At 32.9% G+C, this 20478-nt stretch overlaps 2 protein-coding genes across 2 annotated transcripts in view; both read right to left on the bottom strand.

The window, feature by feature from the left end:
* LOC144348072 (uncharacterized) overlaps window positions 1–7145 on the bottom strand; it is a 33964-nt gene extending 26819 nt beyond the window's left edge. Inside the window, exons 1-3 of the mRNA XM_078007573.2 lie at window positions 7014–7145; window positions 6721–6777; window positions 6029–6286 (exon numbers count right to left, since the gene is read on the bottom strand). Coding sequence (XP_077863699.2) covers window positions 6029–6286; window positions 6721–6777; window positions 7014–7128 — 430 coding nt within the window. The 5' untranslated portion in view covers window positions 7129–7145. The remainder of the gene's footprint in view (window positions 1–6028; window positions 6287–6720; window positions 6778–7013) is intronic.
* LOC146732616 (E3 ubiquitin-protein ligase DZIP3-like) lies at window positions 7060–9320 on the bottom strand. The gene is made up of 3 exons (XM_085492338.1): window positions 9227–9320; window positions 7318–8010; window positions 7060–7130 (listed from the first exon to the last, which is right to left on the bottom strand). The coding sequence occupies exons 2-3, from the start codon at window positions 7992–7994 to the stop codon at window positions 7091–7093; spliced, it is 717 nt and encodes a 238-aa protein (XP_085348464.1). The 5' UTR covers window positions 7995–8010; window positions 9227–9320; the 3' UTR covers window positions 7060–7090.
* Between the last annotated feature and the right edge of the window lie 11158 nt (window positions 9321–20478).

The raw sequence follows: 20478 nt of genomic DNA, 5'->3' as shown, positions 1-20478 counted from the left end.
ATACGCGCACATACAGAGAATGTAATAAGGCAGAACGACAACAGTTCCTTGAACAACCAACCAACAGGATACTGTTCGACTTCTCTACAGTTTCAAGCAAGGTACTAGTAGGCTATGTTTTTTAAGAATGTATGCAAATTAGCAACTACTAAACTGTAGTGTTCAAAGTATTCCGTCCGAGATAGGTAACATTTTAATTCGGTTGTCAGACATGTTGCCTTGTAACCATGTAAAAGTGTATTTCATTTATTTACGAATTATAAAATGCCTATTAACCAAATAATCAAAATTCAAAAAATGTTTCACAAGAGATGAGCATACTTTTTGATGATTAATGTGAAAGGGGATATAATGTTTTTAATATTTTGAGTTGCTTTGAAGATTACCAACGAATAATTATGTTAGTTCTTGCTATATTTACGTAGAGTAATTTGTATTGCCTCATTATGATAACATGGAAAATTAGCAAAATTTATTAAATGGTCTAATCAAAATACCCATTGTCAATTTACTTAGGAAACAAAAAGTTGTTTGATACAAAAATTTTCAAATACTACAAACGGTATTTACAAGTGGAACGTTTGTAAATAATAACCAAACATAAACGTATGATCAATCTAACATGTTCAGTTTATTATATTTCATATAATGTATACAATATCATACACGTGTATCATTTACATTTTTTTAAATGAAAGTACATATTTACTAAAAAAAATACAATAGCGAAAAAACTTAACATAAATAACATTATCCCATTACCCATAAACCTCAATAGTGTATACTGCATTATTGACTGAAGTACAAACAAGATAATTTATTCATTATTCAGTATCAAGGATACTGTGATTATTGTACGTGCAATGACAACAGAACAGCTAAATGTGTCCTAATCTAAAGTGATCACTTAAAACGTCACTATTATTATAGGTACTATTATTTTGTAAATAACCATGACATAGCCAGATATTATGACGTAAATGTTCGTAATAATTATGCATAATTAACATATTTGTGACCTATGACAAAAATATCATTTATGATTATCAAAAGATACCAATATAAAATGTTATATATATACTAGCAAATGTCTTGATATATATATATATATATATATATATATATATATATAATATTACAATGCATAATAAAAAATACAAAGAAAATCATTATCCATGTACTCAAAACAATGTTAGTATCAGCAACAAACTGCAGAAACTAACAATACTTTATTATTAAAGTAGTACACCATATCTTAATACATAGGTGATGCAATTCGCGCAGTTTTTGATGTAATGTGGCTAACTAGACATCAAAATACACATGGCGTGTTAATATCATTGGATTTCAAAAAAGCTTTTGATTCTGTTGATCACAATTTTCTGATAAAAACATTGGAGGTATTTAATTTTGGTAATTCCTTTATAAATTGGGTAAAAACATTTTACAGTAGCATCTCTTCCTGCGTGATGAATCATGGAAAGTCAACTGGTTACTTTCCCATTGCAAAAGCTGTTTATAACAGTAGTGGAATTACTTGCAATCAGTATTCGAAATAATTCAACTATAAATGGTATTGGTACCTTTAAACAATTTATTAAGTTAGTAATGTATGCAGACGACATAACCTGTACAATTAAGCCCACCTCAATGATACCGCTCTTCAATACAGTTAACAAATTTGGAAAATGTTCAGGATTAAATCTAAACAAGGATAAAACTGAGGCTCTTTTGTTGGGGTATGGTCACAGACCAAAAGAGAAAATAAATATTAAATGGTCAAATGGAATAACAATTTTGGGAGTTTTTTTCACATATGCATCTGACATGTCTATTGAAGAAAATTCTTCAAAGAAAATCAACAGTCTGAAGTCAGTATGCTCATTATGGTCTAGAAGAAAACTCTCAATAATTGGTAAAATACAGATCCTTAAAACCTTTGGCCTTTCCCAATTCATATATTTAGCATCAATGATTTCTGTGCCAAAATCTATTATAAAAAAAAATCAATAGTATTATTTACAATTTTATTTGGAATGGAAAGGATAAAATTAAAAGAAACATCCTTATTTCAGATATTGAAAGAGGTGGATTGAATATAATTGAGGTGGACTCCTTTTTTAAAGCACAACAGATTATGTGGGTGAAACGGTTTGTTTCTGATAGCCAAGCCGGATGGAAGGATATATTGAAGGGACTATTGAAAAAGTTTGGGGACCATGTGTTTTTTTGCAACTATGATGAATCAGAATTTGAAAATCAAATCCCACCCTTTTATTATGATATCATCCGGGAATGGTCATCTCTGACATCATACACTCCAAAAACAACATCTGAAATTGATAAACAAATATTATGGAACAATAGATTTTTAAAAATTGGCTTTCGTACAGTCTGTCTGAAAAGTTTGGCAAGGAAAAAAGTATTAAGAATAATAGACCTAATCGATTTCTATGGAAACTTTCATGACTGGCAATATTGGAAGGTAAAAGGTATCACTTTGACAGAATACCATACTATACAAGGCCTAATCTCTGCAATACCAGATGACTGGAGAGAGAACATTCATGCTAATACCCATGAGTGGTGTGATTTTCAAAACAAAGTCAAATGGAATTCTAATTATGTTGCAATTAATACACTGACGAGCAAAAAGGTGTACAAGTCTTTGTGTGAAAACATTATTGAAGAGCCAAATATTGCCATAGACTTCCAACATTTGTATGGGATGAAACAAAATGTAATTTTCAAACTACCTTTCAAGACAACAATCTCCACAGATCTTAGAGCATTCCAATACAAAATTCTACACAGAGTTTTAACAACTAATGTAAAACTGTATAAATAGAAAATAATCAATTCCCCCCACTGTTCTTTTTGAGAAAAAGAAGAAGAAACATTAGAACACCTATTTGTTAACTGTATTGCTGTAAAGAGACTGTGGAGACTGCTGCAAAGTGATTGCAAACTTATTGCCAATTTGGTTTGTAATGTCAAAAATATTATTATAGGTCTATGTGAACCGGAAAATATACTATTAAATCATTTTATTTTATTATTTAAAAAATATGTATATACATGTAGGGTTCAAAAGGTTCATCCAACAAAATACGCATATAAAAGTTGGATCAGGGAAAATAGAAATATTGAACTACAAATCGCAATAAACAAAAACAAAGAGCTTATCCATTATCAGAAATGGGAACCATTAACTAATTGGTTAGATAATGGGTAAATTTAGATGTTATACCAGATCATTTTTTTTTTATCTTCTTTTTTTTTCTTGCTTTATTTTTTTCTTTATTTTTCCATTATGTGATGTAATATTTTGTGTTGTATGTCCATTATTGAAACGAAATAAAAATATTGTTTAAATAAAAAAAAAAAATATCTTAATACATGGCCTACATGGGTTGGGTTTAAATATTCACATTTTACAATGGGTACAATAATACTTAAACATGAGATCACCTTCATTAGCACACTGTAAACTTTAAACCACATTTACTAGAAAAACTAATGTTTGCCTAAACAGATACTTGGAACACTAACCTAAACTGTGAGATAGCCGGGTGTGTTGGGGGGGGGGGCTGATTTTTTTCAAAACATGTCAGGAAAATTAGGAATAAAATCTATCTCTTCAGACCCCCTAAACATTTTAATGTAAGCATCAAAAAGACAGTATGCAGTATGCTCACGACAGTAAACATTTATTTAACGTGGGGTGTAGATTTCAATTGAGTCGATATACGTTGTTTACGTGTAAATATCACTACCTCGAAACCAAAGGAAACTAATACATCGACAACGTAACGCTGAAATGAGCTTTGAGCATATGTATCAATTTCCATGGTGCTTTTCACACTAGTACTATTTTTGAATCGAGTGATGGCACTGAACCACTTGTTGTAACATTCTACCATTGCAAAAGCGACATTCACATTCAGAGACGCCCAATTGCGGTCGCACTCGGCGGGTTTAACCCTAGATTCCTCAAATGATGGCAATTTTAAATTATCACAATATTCTTCAAATTCACAAATAAATACAAGCATATTAATATGATTGTTGTATTTCAACATTTCTGTTATGGTGTCGGTATGATTGGGATGTAACGTTATAACAAAGATACGTACAGATGTGTTGAGTTTCATGGAGTTGATAATTGATGTATCGATAGATTCGTCGCTGATCGATATAAAATACCATAAATATGAAGTTTGCTCAAGAGCTTTACACAATTGTTTACCAGCTTTCAAATCAAAATAAATTAGAATGCTGAGGAATAATTTGTTTATATAAGTATTATGTGCAAGTATATTTGCCATCATATAACAAACACAATCGGATGGTCCCTCATCTACCATTACACCAAGTGAGGTCAAGTGTGGACAATCAGTTCCACCTTGTATTTGTGTTAACAGCTTGTGTGGCCAACCAGGACACACCCATAAAAATAAGGAATGTAGGGAAGTTCTAAACCTAATATTATCTGGTATTCCATTCATGCTCTCGGTCATTACAAATAATAATAAAGATGGCGTGTTCACATCAGGGTTACTCAGTAAATCACAAATAGAATGTAAATCACCTTCAGATACAATATCTAAAGATATAACTCCTGCGTGTATCACAGAGTTATCTTTTAAAAATAAAACTACGTTAGGCATATCATATGCATAAACAAATAAGTCAATGGATTGCAATTGTTTGTATCCAGACAATACTTTAAGCAATTCTGAAACGTTAGTATCCGGAAATATTAGTTCAACTGACTCCAAGTTCATTGAACTCTTAATACAATATTTGATGACAGATGTTAAGCAAGATGAAAACGCCACATTGTATCTTTTCTCAGGTGAGAAACATCTTAGACTGTTATTATGTACAACTGCATGTGCGACCTCAGCAACAAATTGATTCTCTTGTAATTCGTGGAACGAAATTAATACTAAGTGCAACAATCTGCTATACAGTTCACTATATACATTGGTCACTGATTTTATATTGTGGATTATTCTATGGAAAAATAATGCACCATCTATTCCTAGTAAATCTACTAAAAATTCACAAACTGTATAAAAAGCTGTGTTCGTTATAATAGAATCAATACACTCATTACCAATAGTACTTATAGATATATGCAAATAATATGCAGCCAGAAACTCTTGAATAGTTTTATGTTGGAAAACATAAATTTGTTGATACTGAATCCTTGCAGTGGTGTATTCCCGATTCAATAACCCAACTGATAAATCAGAGTCAGATATATTGTGATGTTTCAAAATGTCTTTCTCAAAACGAACTTTACCTTCTTTTATACCGTTGTATGCCATCTTTCCAAGTCTTGAAATTAAGTTTTTAAATTGTGGACAGTCATTGATGCTGATATCAGATGGATTACAGATGTTGTTTTTCAGACAATATCGCTTATATGCACAAACAGTTAATAGGTAATACAACTCAGATAATTTTGTTGGAAGCGTTTTGTCACAATCTTCGTAAAGTATACAAATAAGAGCTAGGTTTAGTGGATTTGATGCAAAAGATTCTATGTCTCGTTCTTCTATGTCATTCGTCAGTTTATTTGCTTGTTCATCATCGTTAAAGAATTTCTGAATGTATAAATTTATGTTGTCAACACTTAACCTTTTGATAATATAATGTTTGTGAACATGACGATTGAGTTGTCCTAGACCTATTGCCCGAGATGTAATTATCACAATACATTCTCGGAGAAGCTTTCCTTCGACTATTTTCATAATTTCAGACTTAAATAATTCCTTCAATTCATCAGCTCCATCTAAAAGTATTAATACACTGTCCCGATGTTTATTAAGGTAATTGTGCAAATTTTGTTTACCAATGTTTGAATCCTCAGGTAATAACTGATCAAATATCAAATCAATGATAGTGCTATGTTTTGTGATTTGTCTCAATTCAAGCAACACAACCAAATCGTATCGTTTCATTGGTTTTGTCCCATTAGCCCAATCTAAAGCTAGTTTTCTAAGAAGTGTACTCTTACCACCTCCTGGTTCTCCTTCCACTAAGATACGATGTGTTGGATTGTCTTGCGACAAACACTCCTGGAAATCTACACCTTTGATTTCAACGCCTTGTTTATTTCTCTCAGTGAATTCTAACTGTGTATATACATCCTGTAATTGTAGCTGGAATCCATCTTCACACCATGGTACTGGTTCCAACCAGTTCATTTTGTTCTTGTAATGGATTCTCAACTCTTTTGCACATTTTTCACCTGCATCAATCTCATTTCGTTCATCTAGAATAAAAACATTTAAGAATTTTTGTGGTTTTTATTTCATTTATGGAGGGAAATACAGTAATATCAGTAACAGTTGCTTGCAGTCATAATTCAAGATCAATGAAATGGAAAAATATTGAGATTATATGTAACAAATTATGTTGTGTCTTTAATATTCACGTGTAATCGGTTATTATAAACATATTCTTAATACATTTATGAATACTTTTCAAAATCAGTTTTCAGAGCCCCCCACCAAATAAAACGAAACAATATTGCTGAAAAATGTTATGGATGAAAAAATGTAATTATAATAAGACAATATTTAACAATGCACAGAGACAAAATATATGCACACGTGTTTACTCTAGGTGTGTATTATAACGAACAATCCCACCACGCACAGAGTATTGTATATACTATAGTTTACAGCTGAATGCATAATGACTGACCTTGATTCGTTTTGTTCTTATTGTGACTTGGTCCAGTTATCTCAGCCTGTTGCAACCCTATGAAATAATTGAATCGCATGTTAACGGAAATTCATATACATAAACTAGGGATCCAGTTCATCATCAAACGAATAATCGGTTGTGTGTGTGACATATATTGTGTATCTGTGAATTACGAATGTGATATATAGGTGCGGAACAGAGCAATCTCCTATCAAATACACAGTTTGTATACTTGCTTTATTATCTAATATTACACATCTAACACAATATATTATTATTTATTAATTTACCTTCTGTTGGTTTTATTAAGATATTAGATTTACCAGTCTGGAGCACTCCTGGATCACCATGGACGACAGTTTTATATTTATACTGCACAATTTTCGAAAGACGATGATGGCGCATTTCTAGAAATATAGCACAGATTGTCGTGAATCGTCGTTTTTTTGTGTTTTACTGAAATATGGAAAGTCGCTGTCACGCGAAGAATACCTGGACAACATAAACTAGTATTGTAATTAGTGTCTCATGTTATAATAACAAAATGTTTTTAAAATATAAAATAGAGTGCAATTAAACTAAGATGCTGCTTACCTTCCATTTTTGCAATTAGTTTTTTTTTCCATTTCTTCATATTTTCCAATAATTACGTGTTCGTAGAAATAAAGGTCTTCTCTGCAGAGTTCTATGAGTCTTATTAACACTTCTATTCTGGCCATAGAATCTAGTGACTGTGTTTTGTATTTCTCAATATCGGATTGTTTACTACCAAGTCTAATCAGTACGTCTGAAATATCACTCCAGTACTGGGTAAACTGCGCTTCTGATATTTCAGTAGTAACAATATGACCATATAACTCATTGCGAAATTGTTTTAATCGAATCAAATCAGCTACGAGTGATTTGTCATTGGGTTGAGGGGTTTGATTCCACCCTGACCAATTAGGTGGCTGTAATCCACAGAAGTTTCTGATTAGTACAAACAACAATGTAATGTCAAAATTCGCTGAAGATGGAATCTGACCAGTTTGTGGGTACAAAAGATCATATTGGCGTTGATTAAGAACTTTTGCCTTATTTAGTAAATCGTTAATCGTTTTCCTGTTTTTTGTATTATTCAGTTCGTTCTGTAATGTACTTGGTGGAAATTGACTATCGAAATATCTCCTTATTACGCATGTTCCTTTATTTATAAGAAGTGCACTAAGTCTTGCACCATTAAGTGTCTCATTATTGTAGATCCAGTCACTAGGAATTGGAGCTGTCGCCATCTTGTAAGGTAATATTCTATTGATAAAAAAACAAGTCACGTTGAATAAGCACAGTTTTGTACCCTGTCTCTATGATCATATATAATGTTCAAAGTATATATAAGGGGAATGTCTGTCTTTGAAAGTTTGGTATTTTTGTGCATAATTATAACATTGTTCAATTTTGGTTACAATTTGGTGTCAATTTTAGCGATTATTTTCCCTGCAAAATAGTGAGATATATTGCATTGTTACATGAATTTTTCTATACAGATCTTACATCGTTACTTTGTATTTTTTCATCCATGTGTTATTTAATTTAGGGTTTCAATCAGCAAGTAGCAGTAATTGGTCACAATAGAACTGCTAAGACGTGCAAAGTGTGTATCAAATGTGCGGCTATAACATTCAAATAATACTATTGTAATACACACCTTACGATCCGTTCACTACAACTGGAGTTGCCAATTAGCGATTTGAATTTGTTTATATTTATCACGTGATCTCCAATTTGATTACTTGAAAAAAAACATGGCGGAAACGTTGTCGTTGTCGTCGGGAAAATTCAACAATTACACAAAAGTATGACAGTATCTCAAAGTTAATAAAAGATATGCACATAATCTAATTTAATAATGTATTTTCATTGTTAGTATCATAATTACGAGGATGGATGAACAATTTTAAATCACGAACTTGTGTGGAATGAAACAATCGAAATCAAAAAACACAAACAAATTGAAAATGTATGTGCAATTTTTGTCTGCAAATAAAACCCTGTGATTATGTGAAATTGAGCATAGAACAAATTATCTAAATGATAAAAGGTTGAATTTAAAACTGACTGAATATGCATGAAATGCTAAATCAGCCTGAGTGAAATTTAAACCCATTGAAAATTATTCATTTTAAAGTAGTTTGCAGTCGTGACGTGTGCCGCTGTTCGTTCGGAATATAGAATGATCGCCACAAAATCGACCGGTGTGCGCCGGGCCAAACACGTCACAGAAATACCTAAAGATGAATTGTGATTTCGATGAACATGAGGTCACATCAAATATAGAATCGAGTATTATTGACACAGTTAAATGTTGGTTCGAGACTTTTCGTAACTCTCGTGATTTGTTTTTATTTTCACGGTGCACAATAAAATAGAAAATCTATTAGGGAACAAGAAGACATATGAACTCACGGCTATAATACATTATACACGATGTCAAATTATTGACATTGCTTATAGCGTTATTACTTACACAAATACTGACAACGAAAACGAGCGTGCTTATGACATAACAAACCAGTCAGCAACTTAGTTGACAACGTTCCTGTTTGGGACAATATGGCGGTGACAGTAATTCTTCACGGAAATACCCTGGTTTTCTTTACAAGGTTTTTTTTTATTTCCGTGTGTTTGTTCGTTGTTTATTATTTAAATAAGTAGATACTAATAATTATAGACGTTTGTAAAAGTACATTCAACCAATTTTACAGAAGTATGAAATTGTTCGTAACAAAGAGATACTTTTTATACACAGTTATTTCCTATTCTTAGCTTAGTCCCGACATTATTCACTTGCTTCTTAGCGACAGGTGAAAACAATAAACAAACATGTCTAATCGTCACACCCTGACATAATGGTGTAAGCTTTTGTTGACTGCACTGCGTGCTATAACACCTTTGCACACACTAGAAAGGCGGGGGGGGGTGTAACACAGTACATAAAGATATATATTACCACAACACTAAAATACTTAGTAGTGAATTGAGAGTTGTACTTACACACAAGAACCGTGATTTAGCGAACTGAAGTTCCCTTTCCTGTGTGACGTACGAATAAAATAGAAACAAAAGTACTTGAAAACAAGTACATTGGTGGCGCTCTAAGTATCATCGACACTAACCTTATTGTGAATCACTTAGAGTTAGACTATGTGAGTTATTATATGTACTTAGGTGCCAGTCATTTGATTTATAACCAATACTTCATATGAATTATACACTAAACTTCTCCGTGTAGTCGAGCTAGAAATTTATCTTCAGTGCACGTCTAATAATACACTCTTGTGTACTGCGTACACTTATCTTCAGCTCTTCTGTTGTGGTGGAGATGGGGAACGTCTGACGCTGCAAAAAGGAAAATGTGTCTGGTAATCTAACTGGGCAGTGAAATGGTAGTTATAATCACTGAATGGCAATTAAAATGTGTTCCTTTGATTTAGTGCCATGTCATAAAGTCTGTTAACGGTTTATCTTGGTGATATTGTAAGCAGTTTTAATTTTAGTAATTGTCAGTGAGGATAATTTAATTTAGATCAGTGACAAACGAGTGATATCGGAAATAACGGTTTTGTCACTATAAACACACACGTATTATCAAATCGCAGGTTTCTAGAACCTTGCTAAATGTGAGTATACTCTGTAGATATGGTTATTGTTTAAATAGGTTCATACGTGTAACTGCACACCGATTCGCAGTAATAATATCAATCATGCGCAGAAAATAATCTATTGAGCTGAATTGTGCATAACCAAAAACGGATAAATGATAGTTGAGTGTAAGAGATGTCAAATCTTCGACGTTCATTTAGAAATGTTCACAATCGACAATTTTGTTACTTGAAATGTGCGTAACCTTGAGTAATGTACATTTCAGCTAAATCAAGTACATCGAAGTCATGCACAACACATAACGGTTTTTTACCAACTAACTTTATTGTTCGAATACTATTGTTAGCATACGAGTCAGCAAGTAATAACACATTATTTTTACTAAAGTAGACTGAGGGGAAAGTTGAGAGACAATGTCATTTCGATTAGGGCATTCTCCGCCAATGACATGCAACTATGACAATATATGTCTTCAGAAATTTCAGAAAGCAAGGATATAAGAGAATACGACCTTGTATTTTAGGTGTTAATATTAAGTTACGAAAGTTCCCGTAAGCTCGATGAAAATATTTTTTGCGGGATTGGGCGTTTCCCGATAGTCGTTGTTTTTTAAATGTTATAAGGTATTTGTGTTTGTAAATCTCGGAATTGTTATGCTTATCTTGGGTCTGAATATATAGACTGTCAAACCTCACGGACTCAATTTCACGGACCGGTCTGTCAACTTTTGGCCAAAACTCAAAATCAGACGTCTGTCTTCTACCAACAAGATATATAGCTAGTGTCATTGGCGCATTTGAAAAATAAAATAAAATGGCTTGATTTGATTGTCTTCGTTAAATGACAGGCGACAGGAAATTCGTAAATTTCATTAACACACCCTTTTCCTTCTACTTTACTGCGCCCTTTAACCGCCAAAATATATAGCGGAATTGTTTCTTTTCAGTTTTTGTGTGTGTGTTTTTCCTTTATAAATCCAAAGGCACGTGGTTCGCATTTGCACTTTGTAAACTTATTTAGGATATAGGATGACGTACATATTTATTCACAAACATTAGGCATCCAATCTGATCACTTTATATAACATGATTTCTGGAGCAGAATTTCTAACACGCATTTATCATATGCGATACTATATTGGAATAATAATCATATTTATAGAGCGTAACATATTTCACCAGTAGACATTTTAAGTGTAAGGTAACGTATATTTCATTTAAGCCGTGGACAGAAACAGTTCTATTAATACAACAAATATGATGCAATATCATAGAAAATTGATTCCATAAATTAGATAATAAGGTATTCGTGTATTCGTGTATATTATACATATTTCCCTTGTATTTAAAATGCCATTTTTGAACAAAGTAGTAACTTTTTCCAGCATTAGGACAGTAACGTACATGTCATAACTCTCCCATGATTGGAAGTAATCGATCATTCAAACAAATGAAAAACTTTCAGTAAAGCAACTGCTTTCACGATTTCGTCGTCTCAAATGTACGTATTCATACCGTTATTTAACGATTCGTCATACATTAAGTTTACCTAAAATACATATTCAAACTTTACCTGGATAACACAGAGGTTTATGTAACGTGGAAAAGTACTCCATCGAACATTTACTTTCTATTGGTGTATGCTAGCAGAAGCTTTCCGATAACTACCAATTACAGACCACATACCATGCTTGCCATCACCGCTATTTCAAGCTTTCCTTTCTCAGTCAAAGTTTCAAAGTTATTAGGAATCCTGTCAGCCAAATGCTGTTTTACAAGGAGCCTGTTTTTTTAAATTTTACATTAAAATACAATACAAAAAAAAAAACTAAAAATATATATACAAATATACAAGCAACAATTACATGAGAATATTTTTAAAATTCATATTTTGTAAAAAAAATACTGAGAACATGATTTCTTAAAACCAGCAAACGTTTTGTGATTACGCACTTGTTGGGGGTGAGTGTTACATTCTCTTAAACTTTGTCATATGAGTGCACTTCTCTAAGAATTTTTTTGAAATAAGATACTCATCTACCTAATTATGGGACATTCTCCACATTAAAACCATCTTATTAAAATGCATTCGCTGTTTAACACTCCACTCCATCGTAAGTTATACAACGTATCCCCAATAAGGGTCCGAGGACCAGACTTCAAAATAATTCACATTGCGCGATTTTGTTGTCTCTGTAATCTGGAGTTGTTCTTAGCAGAAGATATAGACCACACGGTTGAATAGTAATCCATATGAGGTATAATCAGAGTATAAAAAAGTGATTTACTTAAGTGACAGCAGCGTTTTAAAATGCCCAGACCTCTATTTATTTTTTTCATTTTTTTTCAATTATACTGTTAAAATGATCACCAAAGTTGAGGTGGGTATCCATAGAAACACCAAGATATTTTAAAGCCCTAACTTGCTCTGAATTAGATTGATCTAGCTTTACATTAAGGGTAGTTGTTGGTAAATGACGAACTTTCTGGTGATTACAAATCATTATAGAATTAGTTTTGCCAACATGAAGGCTGAGCTTGTTGGAACATAGCCACGTATGTGCATTTTTTAAATCTTAATTCAGAGCACTTGCGACCTTAGCAATATCTTTTTTATCACCTGCATACATATAAACATTACAATATTTCAGACAACCAGGCAAGTCATTAACATAAATACCGGGGAATCCCGGTTGTAATGGACTCTGTCATAGAAGGAGAGCCAACCATAAATCTAAGGCAACCATACCAACACCCTTGCCATGAAACGGGACATCATACATGAATTCAGTGAGTCGGTGAAGGCTATTGTTGGTACTGAGAAATCCATATAGCTGCACTACATATTCTATTAAGTTTGAGATTATAGGTAAGACCGATATAGGTCTATAGTTTCCAGTAGCCAATTTAGAACCTTTTTACCATGTAATATCAATATAAATTTGTTTTCTAAATGAACATATAGTTTATACTGAATCACGGATTCGTCAGAATGTAGTTTCCTGAATAATTTGAGACATGTATACATTTTTTGTTTTGCTTTTATGGCATACACCTTGGAATCTCAATCTCAATCTAGCAAAACATGGTATTCAACACCTGCACACTAGGCATAATATGTTTCAATACTCCAATAGACACCCATCACTTGGATTTCCCCTTGACCACATTTAACGGTACTCGGTCTACTAATTTTGTGCACTAATACAACAAGGTCAAGGGTTTGGGGAGCCTGGGTCGTGAAAGACTGAAGCGTAACTCTTATTCTAACTGTCAGAGAAAGCACATTAATCGTTAAAGTAGGGCTAGGCATTCACTCGAATCTGAAAATCTGAATTTGAAGCTAACTTTAGCAATATGAATCTGTGTGTGGATCTGAGGATAACTGTTTGTTATATCCACTTTTGTAATACGGCTTACAATCAACAATGAATGGCAAGAGTAAAGCACCCCCCCCCCCGTTGCCATCAGACGATTCAGATCCTTTGAATTGTTTGGCTGCCAAAATATGGCTTGCCTCCAATTCAACAAGTTCACTCTCACCATAGCTATTGCTGCTTTCAGAGTCATTTTCACTGTTAGTAACATATTGTGAGGCCATTTCCGTGAGTAATTCGTTACTATTATCGGAATTCTGAGAAGCTTTCCGTGAACCACAATGGCTCATGTCACTATTCAACCAATCACCGGTCGTAGCCCAATTCAAACGCGATGCAAGGACTACTGACATTTTTCAAATATTTCTTTTCTCAGGTGCGCCCTGTTTGAGGGCGTGCATCACCTTGAACAAAGGTGAGACTAACAAATAGTAGTAGGTGTGTCTTGTTTACCTGAGTTTTGCAAGAGTTTGAGCTGGCCAACATGTGCGTATTTTATGTGCTTGATTACTGGCATGTTGATTTCCCATTTTAGAGTCACGTTTTCAACAGCACTTTGTTTAGCATTTTCATATAGCAATTTCCTCATATGTTAACATTGTCGTCTAGGGAGTTTCAATTAGTGGTATGAGCCCATAAGTTTTCATTGACGACATCTGAACAATCCACCTCGAACTGTAACATCTCCACTATCTGTGTTTGAGGGCGTACTTAATCATGAGCCACGACTATATGCATTGGCTGTAATCATAGATCATTGTGGTTTCCAGATTTAACTACCATATATTATTTGTTCTCACCATTATTCATCTAAATTAATTATTTGGTCTTATTCATTACAATTTTCATATATAAAGTGGTATCGCTAGATTTGTTTCACTTTTACCATATTTTTTATACTGAAAATAAAGAAAAACATATATGGTCACTAAAAATTGTGAGTACATAGATTGTCAATGTCGAGCCATTGACCAATGGTATCTACATAAAAATGTTACGTCATATCTCAAACTTGTGTCCTGGTATGTATAGAAAAATAATATGTAGTGATAAGATGAATACTTATGATTGTCCTAAATTATTGGCACGTCCTGATAAGTGATATTTATTTTAAATCAAATAACTCATTAACACGAATTTCGACACAAATTCCACTTTGTTCCTTGCATTACCTCTATGCTGCTTGTAAAAAAACAAAAACGTGACTTGTGTCTCAATCAACAACTTTGTAACACTTTTAAAAATAGTGATAATACTTTCGCTCTTATTCGGCGCCTTGACCGCAAACGTCCTTAATAAAAACAACATATGAGAACAAATAAAATAAGGCAATTGTATGTTGTTTTAAACATTAAAATATTGGAGCATATAACTGCATCAGATTTTAATCAGATTGTGTTAACATCAGCTGGACCATTACAAATTAAGTGCTGCATTATTTCTATATCTTCCATACCATCGACAAATCTAATTTGTCCAATCAGGTGACATTGTGTATTCTATGACGTGTGCCGATGACGGTAATAATCACACAGACTTTATCCAAAGCAAGTTAACTACTAATAAAAGTTCTGCGATTAGTGCATTATCGATATCCGAGACAGGTAATACTTTACTTTAGCTGTCAGATATTTAGACTTACCTTCCTATTAGTCATGTAAAACAGAATCATGCCAAAAACTTTCTGATAAGATATTAATTTAATTTTTCAAATAGCTTAAGTTGCTTTGAAGATGACCAACGAATAACTAATTCTCATTATTTGTACGTCGAGTAATATTCTAGGTATCGACTCATTATAATCAAATGAAAAATAAGCATAATTTATTGCATGGTCTGATCAAAATACCCAATGTCACCTAAATTAAGAAAACAAAATGTCTGGCAAATTTTTGTTCGGAATTTCAAATATTGCTAACTGTATTTAGAAACGGTGCGTAAGTAAATAATACGCATATTATGGAACTGGCACTAGTCACAGTACAGTATAGTAATATATTTTATTAAATTTATACAAAATACTACACGTCTCTATATAAATCTATTATTTACCAACTCCTAAGTCAATTACATAAGATATTTGAAATGAAAAGAGCAAATTACATCTGACCTGAAAACAGATACAATGAGAATACATTCGCCTATTACCCCAACACCTCACTACCTCTGTAGTGACGAGGGTAGAACAAATATTTGTATACCAGCGCAATACATTGTGTACAATCAAGTTAATTTATTTATTTGAAGACCAGTTAGAGTAAATTTGCAGGCTATATTATGAAAGAATCCGCTCGAATTGCCTCAAGAGTACTGTGTCATGATTACAGAACAGCTATATATTCTCCGATCTATATGTTTATTATATCACACACTGATCACGTGAATGACCACGATTTCTGGATTTAATTTACAAGATAAAAAAACATAAGTGGCCAAACAAATATAAACCATTACAATGCATATAAAGCGAGATAAAACTACATGACATAATGTATATATCCAATAGGTGTTGTCAGGTGTTTTGACAGTAAAGTTAATCTTGAAAAACATTTCACCGTATAGATACGATTCATTTCTTTTGTTTATGCTCACATGGCATGCAGAGATTTCAAACGAGGCAACAAATGCTGTCTGCGAGTAAATATCACCACCTCCCCACCCCTATCAACAGACACATCGACTATGTCACTCTTAAATAAGTTTAGTGCATATCTATCAACTTCCATGTTGCTTTTTACAGGCATACTATTCTCGAATTGAGTGATAGCCCCGAACCAGTTGTTATAATGTGACAGTAATGAAAAGATGCTAGCAACACTCTCGAACAACCCATCGTGGACGGCGGGTTTAACCACAAATGATGGCAATTTAAGATTATCACAATCACCAGGGTCACATATAATTGCAAGCATATCAATGCAAGTGTTGTAATTCATCATTTCTGTTATGATGTCCACGTGATTGTCATATAAACACATGACAAATATACGTACGGATTTGTTGAGTTTCAGGGAATTGATAATTGATGACGCGGTAGATTTGTTGCTGCCGATCAATATAAAATACCTTAAATATAAAGATTCTTGCAGAGCTTTACACAATGCTTTATCAGCTTTCGGACAAGAAACAATCGAATTATCGAAGAATAATTTGTTTATACAAGTATTATTTGTAAGTATGTTTGCCATCATATAACAAATATCATCGGATATTTCATCATCTACAATTACACCTAGTGAGGTCAAGTATGGACAATCAATTCCACCTTGTATTTGTGTTAACAGCTTATGTGTCAAACCAAAATTATCCGCCCATAAAAATAATGAATGTAGCGAATTTCTTAACCTTATATTATGTGGTATTTTATGCATGCTCTTGACCGTTACAAATAATGATAAAGATGGTGTGTTCACATCAGGGTTACTCAGTAAATCACAAATAGAAAGTACATCATCATGGGATTCCGTCATTGAAAATATACATGCGTGTATCAAAGATTTGTTTCTTAAAAATAAAACTATCTTATGTATATCAGATCCATCGACCGTCAAGTCAATGGATTGCAAATGTTTACACCCTAACAATTCATTGAGAAATTCTGAAAAATTAGAATGCAAATACATTACTTCAACTGACTCTAAGGTAATTGAACTCTTGTTACAGTATTTGATGACAGATGTCAATCCAGATGAAAACGCTGCATTGTATCTGTCCGCAGACGGAAGACAAGTTATGTGAAGAATGTTATTATGTACAATTGCTTGTGCGACCTCAGCAACTAATTGATTGGTTTGTAATTCGTGTAACGAAATGAATGCTAAGCACAATAATCTGTCATACAGGTCACTATATATATTGGTTACTGATTTTATATTGTGAATCACTCTATATAAAAATAGTACGCCATCTCGCCCTAGTAAGCCTGCTAAAAATTCACAAACTGTACAAAAAGCTGTGCTCTTTATAACAGAATCAATACATTCATTGCCAATAGTATTCATATATGTATGCAAATAATATGCAGCCAGAAATTCTTGAAAAGTTTTATGTTGGAAAACATAAATTTGTTGATACTGAATCCTTGCAGTGCTGTATTCCCGATTCAATAACCCAACTGATAAATCAGAGTCAGGTATATTGTGATGTTTCAAAATGTCTTTTTCAAAACGAAATTTATCTTCTTTTATACCGTTGTATGCCATCTCTCCAAGTCTTAAAATTAGGTTTATAAATTCTGGACAGTCCTTGATACTGATATCAGATGGATTACAGATGTTGTTTTTCAGACAATATCGTTTGTATGCACAAATAATTAATAGGTAATACAATTCAGATAATTTTGTTGGAAGCATTCCTTTGCAATCCTTATAAAGTACACAAATAAGAGCTAGGTTTAATGGATTTGATGCAAAAGATTCTATGTCTCGTTCTTCTATGTCTTTCCACAGTTCATTATTATTAAAAAATCTCTGAATGTATAAATTTATGTTCTTATTACTGAACCCTTTGATAATAACTTTTTTCTGAACATGAGGAATAAGTTGTCCCCGACTTGTTGACCAAGATGTAATTATCACAGTACTGTCTCTGAGAATCTTTCCCTCAACGATTTTCATAATATAAGAATTAAATGATTCGTTTAATTCATCAGCTCCATCTAAAAGTATTAATACATTGTGCTGATGTTTTGTAAGATAATTATGCAAATTTTGTTTACCAATGTTTGAATCCTCAGGTAGTAACTGATCAAATATCAAATCAGTGATCGTACCGGGTTTTGTGATTTGTCTCAATTCAAGTAACACAACCAAATCGTATCTTAGCATTGGTTTTGTGCCATTAGCCCAATCTAAAGCTAGTTTTCTAAGAAGTGTACTCTTACCACCCCCTGGTTGTCCTTCCACTAAGATACGATGTGTTGGATTGTCTTGAGACAAACACTGCTGGAAATCTACACCTTTGATTTCAACACCTTGTTCATTTCTCTCACTGAATTCTAACTGTGTATATACATCTTGTAATTGTAGTTGGAATCCATCTTCACACCATGGTACTGGTTCCATCCAGTTCATTTTGTCCTTGTAATGGATTCTCAACTCCTCTGCAAATTTTTCACCTGCATCTATCTCATGTCGTTTATCTAGAATGAAATCAGTTAACTAGAATCTGTTGAAGATTGTATTTAATTGATCTTTATTGTGGAGGAAAACAATATTTGTACCATGAAAAATCATATTTTTTAAAGTTATGTTCATATAAGAGTTGTTGAACAAGCTACACATTTTGTAATTTGATTCAGTTGCTTTAAGTCATAAATCAAGACGAATGAAATGCAGAATATAGCAAATTCTGTTGTGTTTCGTTAAAATTCGTTTTCGTAGTCCCACCCAAAATACGAAACAAAATCACAATGTCAAAGGCATCATCGTTATGGTGTTGTGTGCTGGAGTAGTTTCTGTTGTAAAACAAATAATAATCCGGACAATGATACAAGTCATCAGTTATAAACCAGAACGGAAATATGTCAAGTGAGTATCACACTTGACAGTACATAGCACACTGATAAAACATTGACTAAGATAGGTGAAATAGTGTCGCATATGTTGACGGTTCACCTTGTTGCCCCATGGTAAAAATGAAGAATTCATAGCTTTTAAACGAATAAGTATGGTATTGAAACTAAATTAATACTGTACTAAGACTTGTGCAGCTATTTGGGGTTTTGTTCATCTATTCACTGTGTGGATTACACTTAGTTTAAAAGCTTTCAAGTTCAATAAATATGACTGGAAAATGTTATAGATAAAACAATGGATTTAACTATTCTTCGCTGTTACGGCTTTCTAAATTCAATTAAACAACATTAACAATGCACAAACCCCGAAATAGATGCACAAATGTTTATTCTAGGTGTGTATTATAATCGACAACCCAGACCCCGAGTTTTGTATTTACTACCTCCCGATATTTTAAAGCTGAACTCACAATGATTTGACTGACCTCGATTCGCTTTGTTTGTTATTGTGACCTGGTTCAGTTATCTCAGCATGTTGAAACCCTGATTTTATCACGTGTTAATGGAAATATATAGACGTAGACCAAGGGTCTTGAATTGTAGAGGTTCTTGATTATCGTATTTCAAAACTAAGAATTGTTTCATCAAACGAATAATTGGACGTTTGTGGAATATGTATTGTGTCTATGAATTACTAATGTTATATATAAGAGCCGAACAGAACAATCTCCTGTCAAATACAAAGTTTGTACACTTGCTTGATTATCTAATATTGAACATATGACAATACATTAATATTTATTAATTTACCTTCTGTTTGTTTTATTATAATATTAGATGCACCAGTCTGGAGCACTCCTGGATCACCATAGACGACAGTTGTATAATTATACTGTACAATTTTCGAAGGAGATTGAAGACGCATTTCTAGAAATATAGCACAGATTGTCGTAAATGTCTTTTTTTACAATGTATGGAAAGTCAATATAAAATAATATTGTATTGTAATTAGTGTCTTATACTATATATCAAAACGTACATATTTATGAAAAGTGTGCAACCAAACTAACTTTATAAATATTTGCACTCGATGGCAACATGCTGCTTACCTTCAATTTTTGAAATTAGATTTTTTTCCATATCTTCATATTTTCCAATAATTGCGTGTTCGTAGAAATAAAGGTCTTCTCTGCAGAGTTCTATGAGTCTTATTAACGCTTCTACT

The sequence above is a fragment of the Saccoglossus kowalevskii genome, chromosome 17 (assembly GCF_978046115.1).
Source record: "Saccoglossus kowalevskii chromosome 17, keSacKowa6.1, whole genome shotgun sequence".
Taxonomy (NCBI): domain Eukaryota; kingdom Metazoa; phylum Hemichordata; class Enteropneusta; family Harrimaniidae; genus Saccoglossus; species Saccoglossus kowalevskii.
The sequence above is the reverse complement of the archived record's forward strand: the minus strand, read 5'-3'. Positions and strand labels throughout refer to the sequence as shown.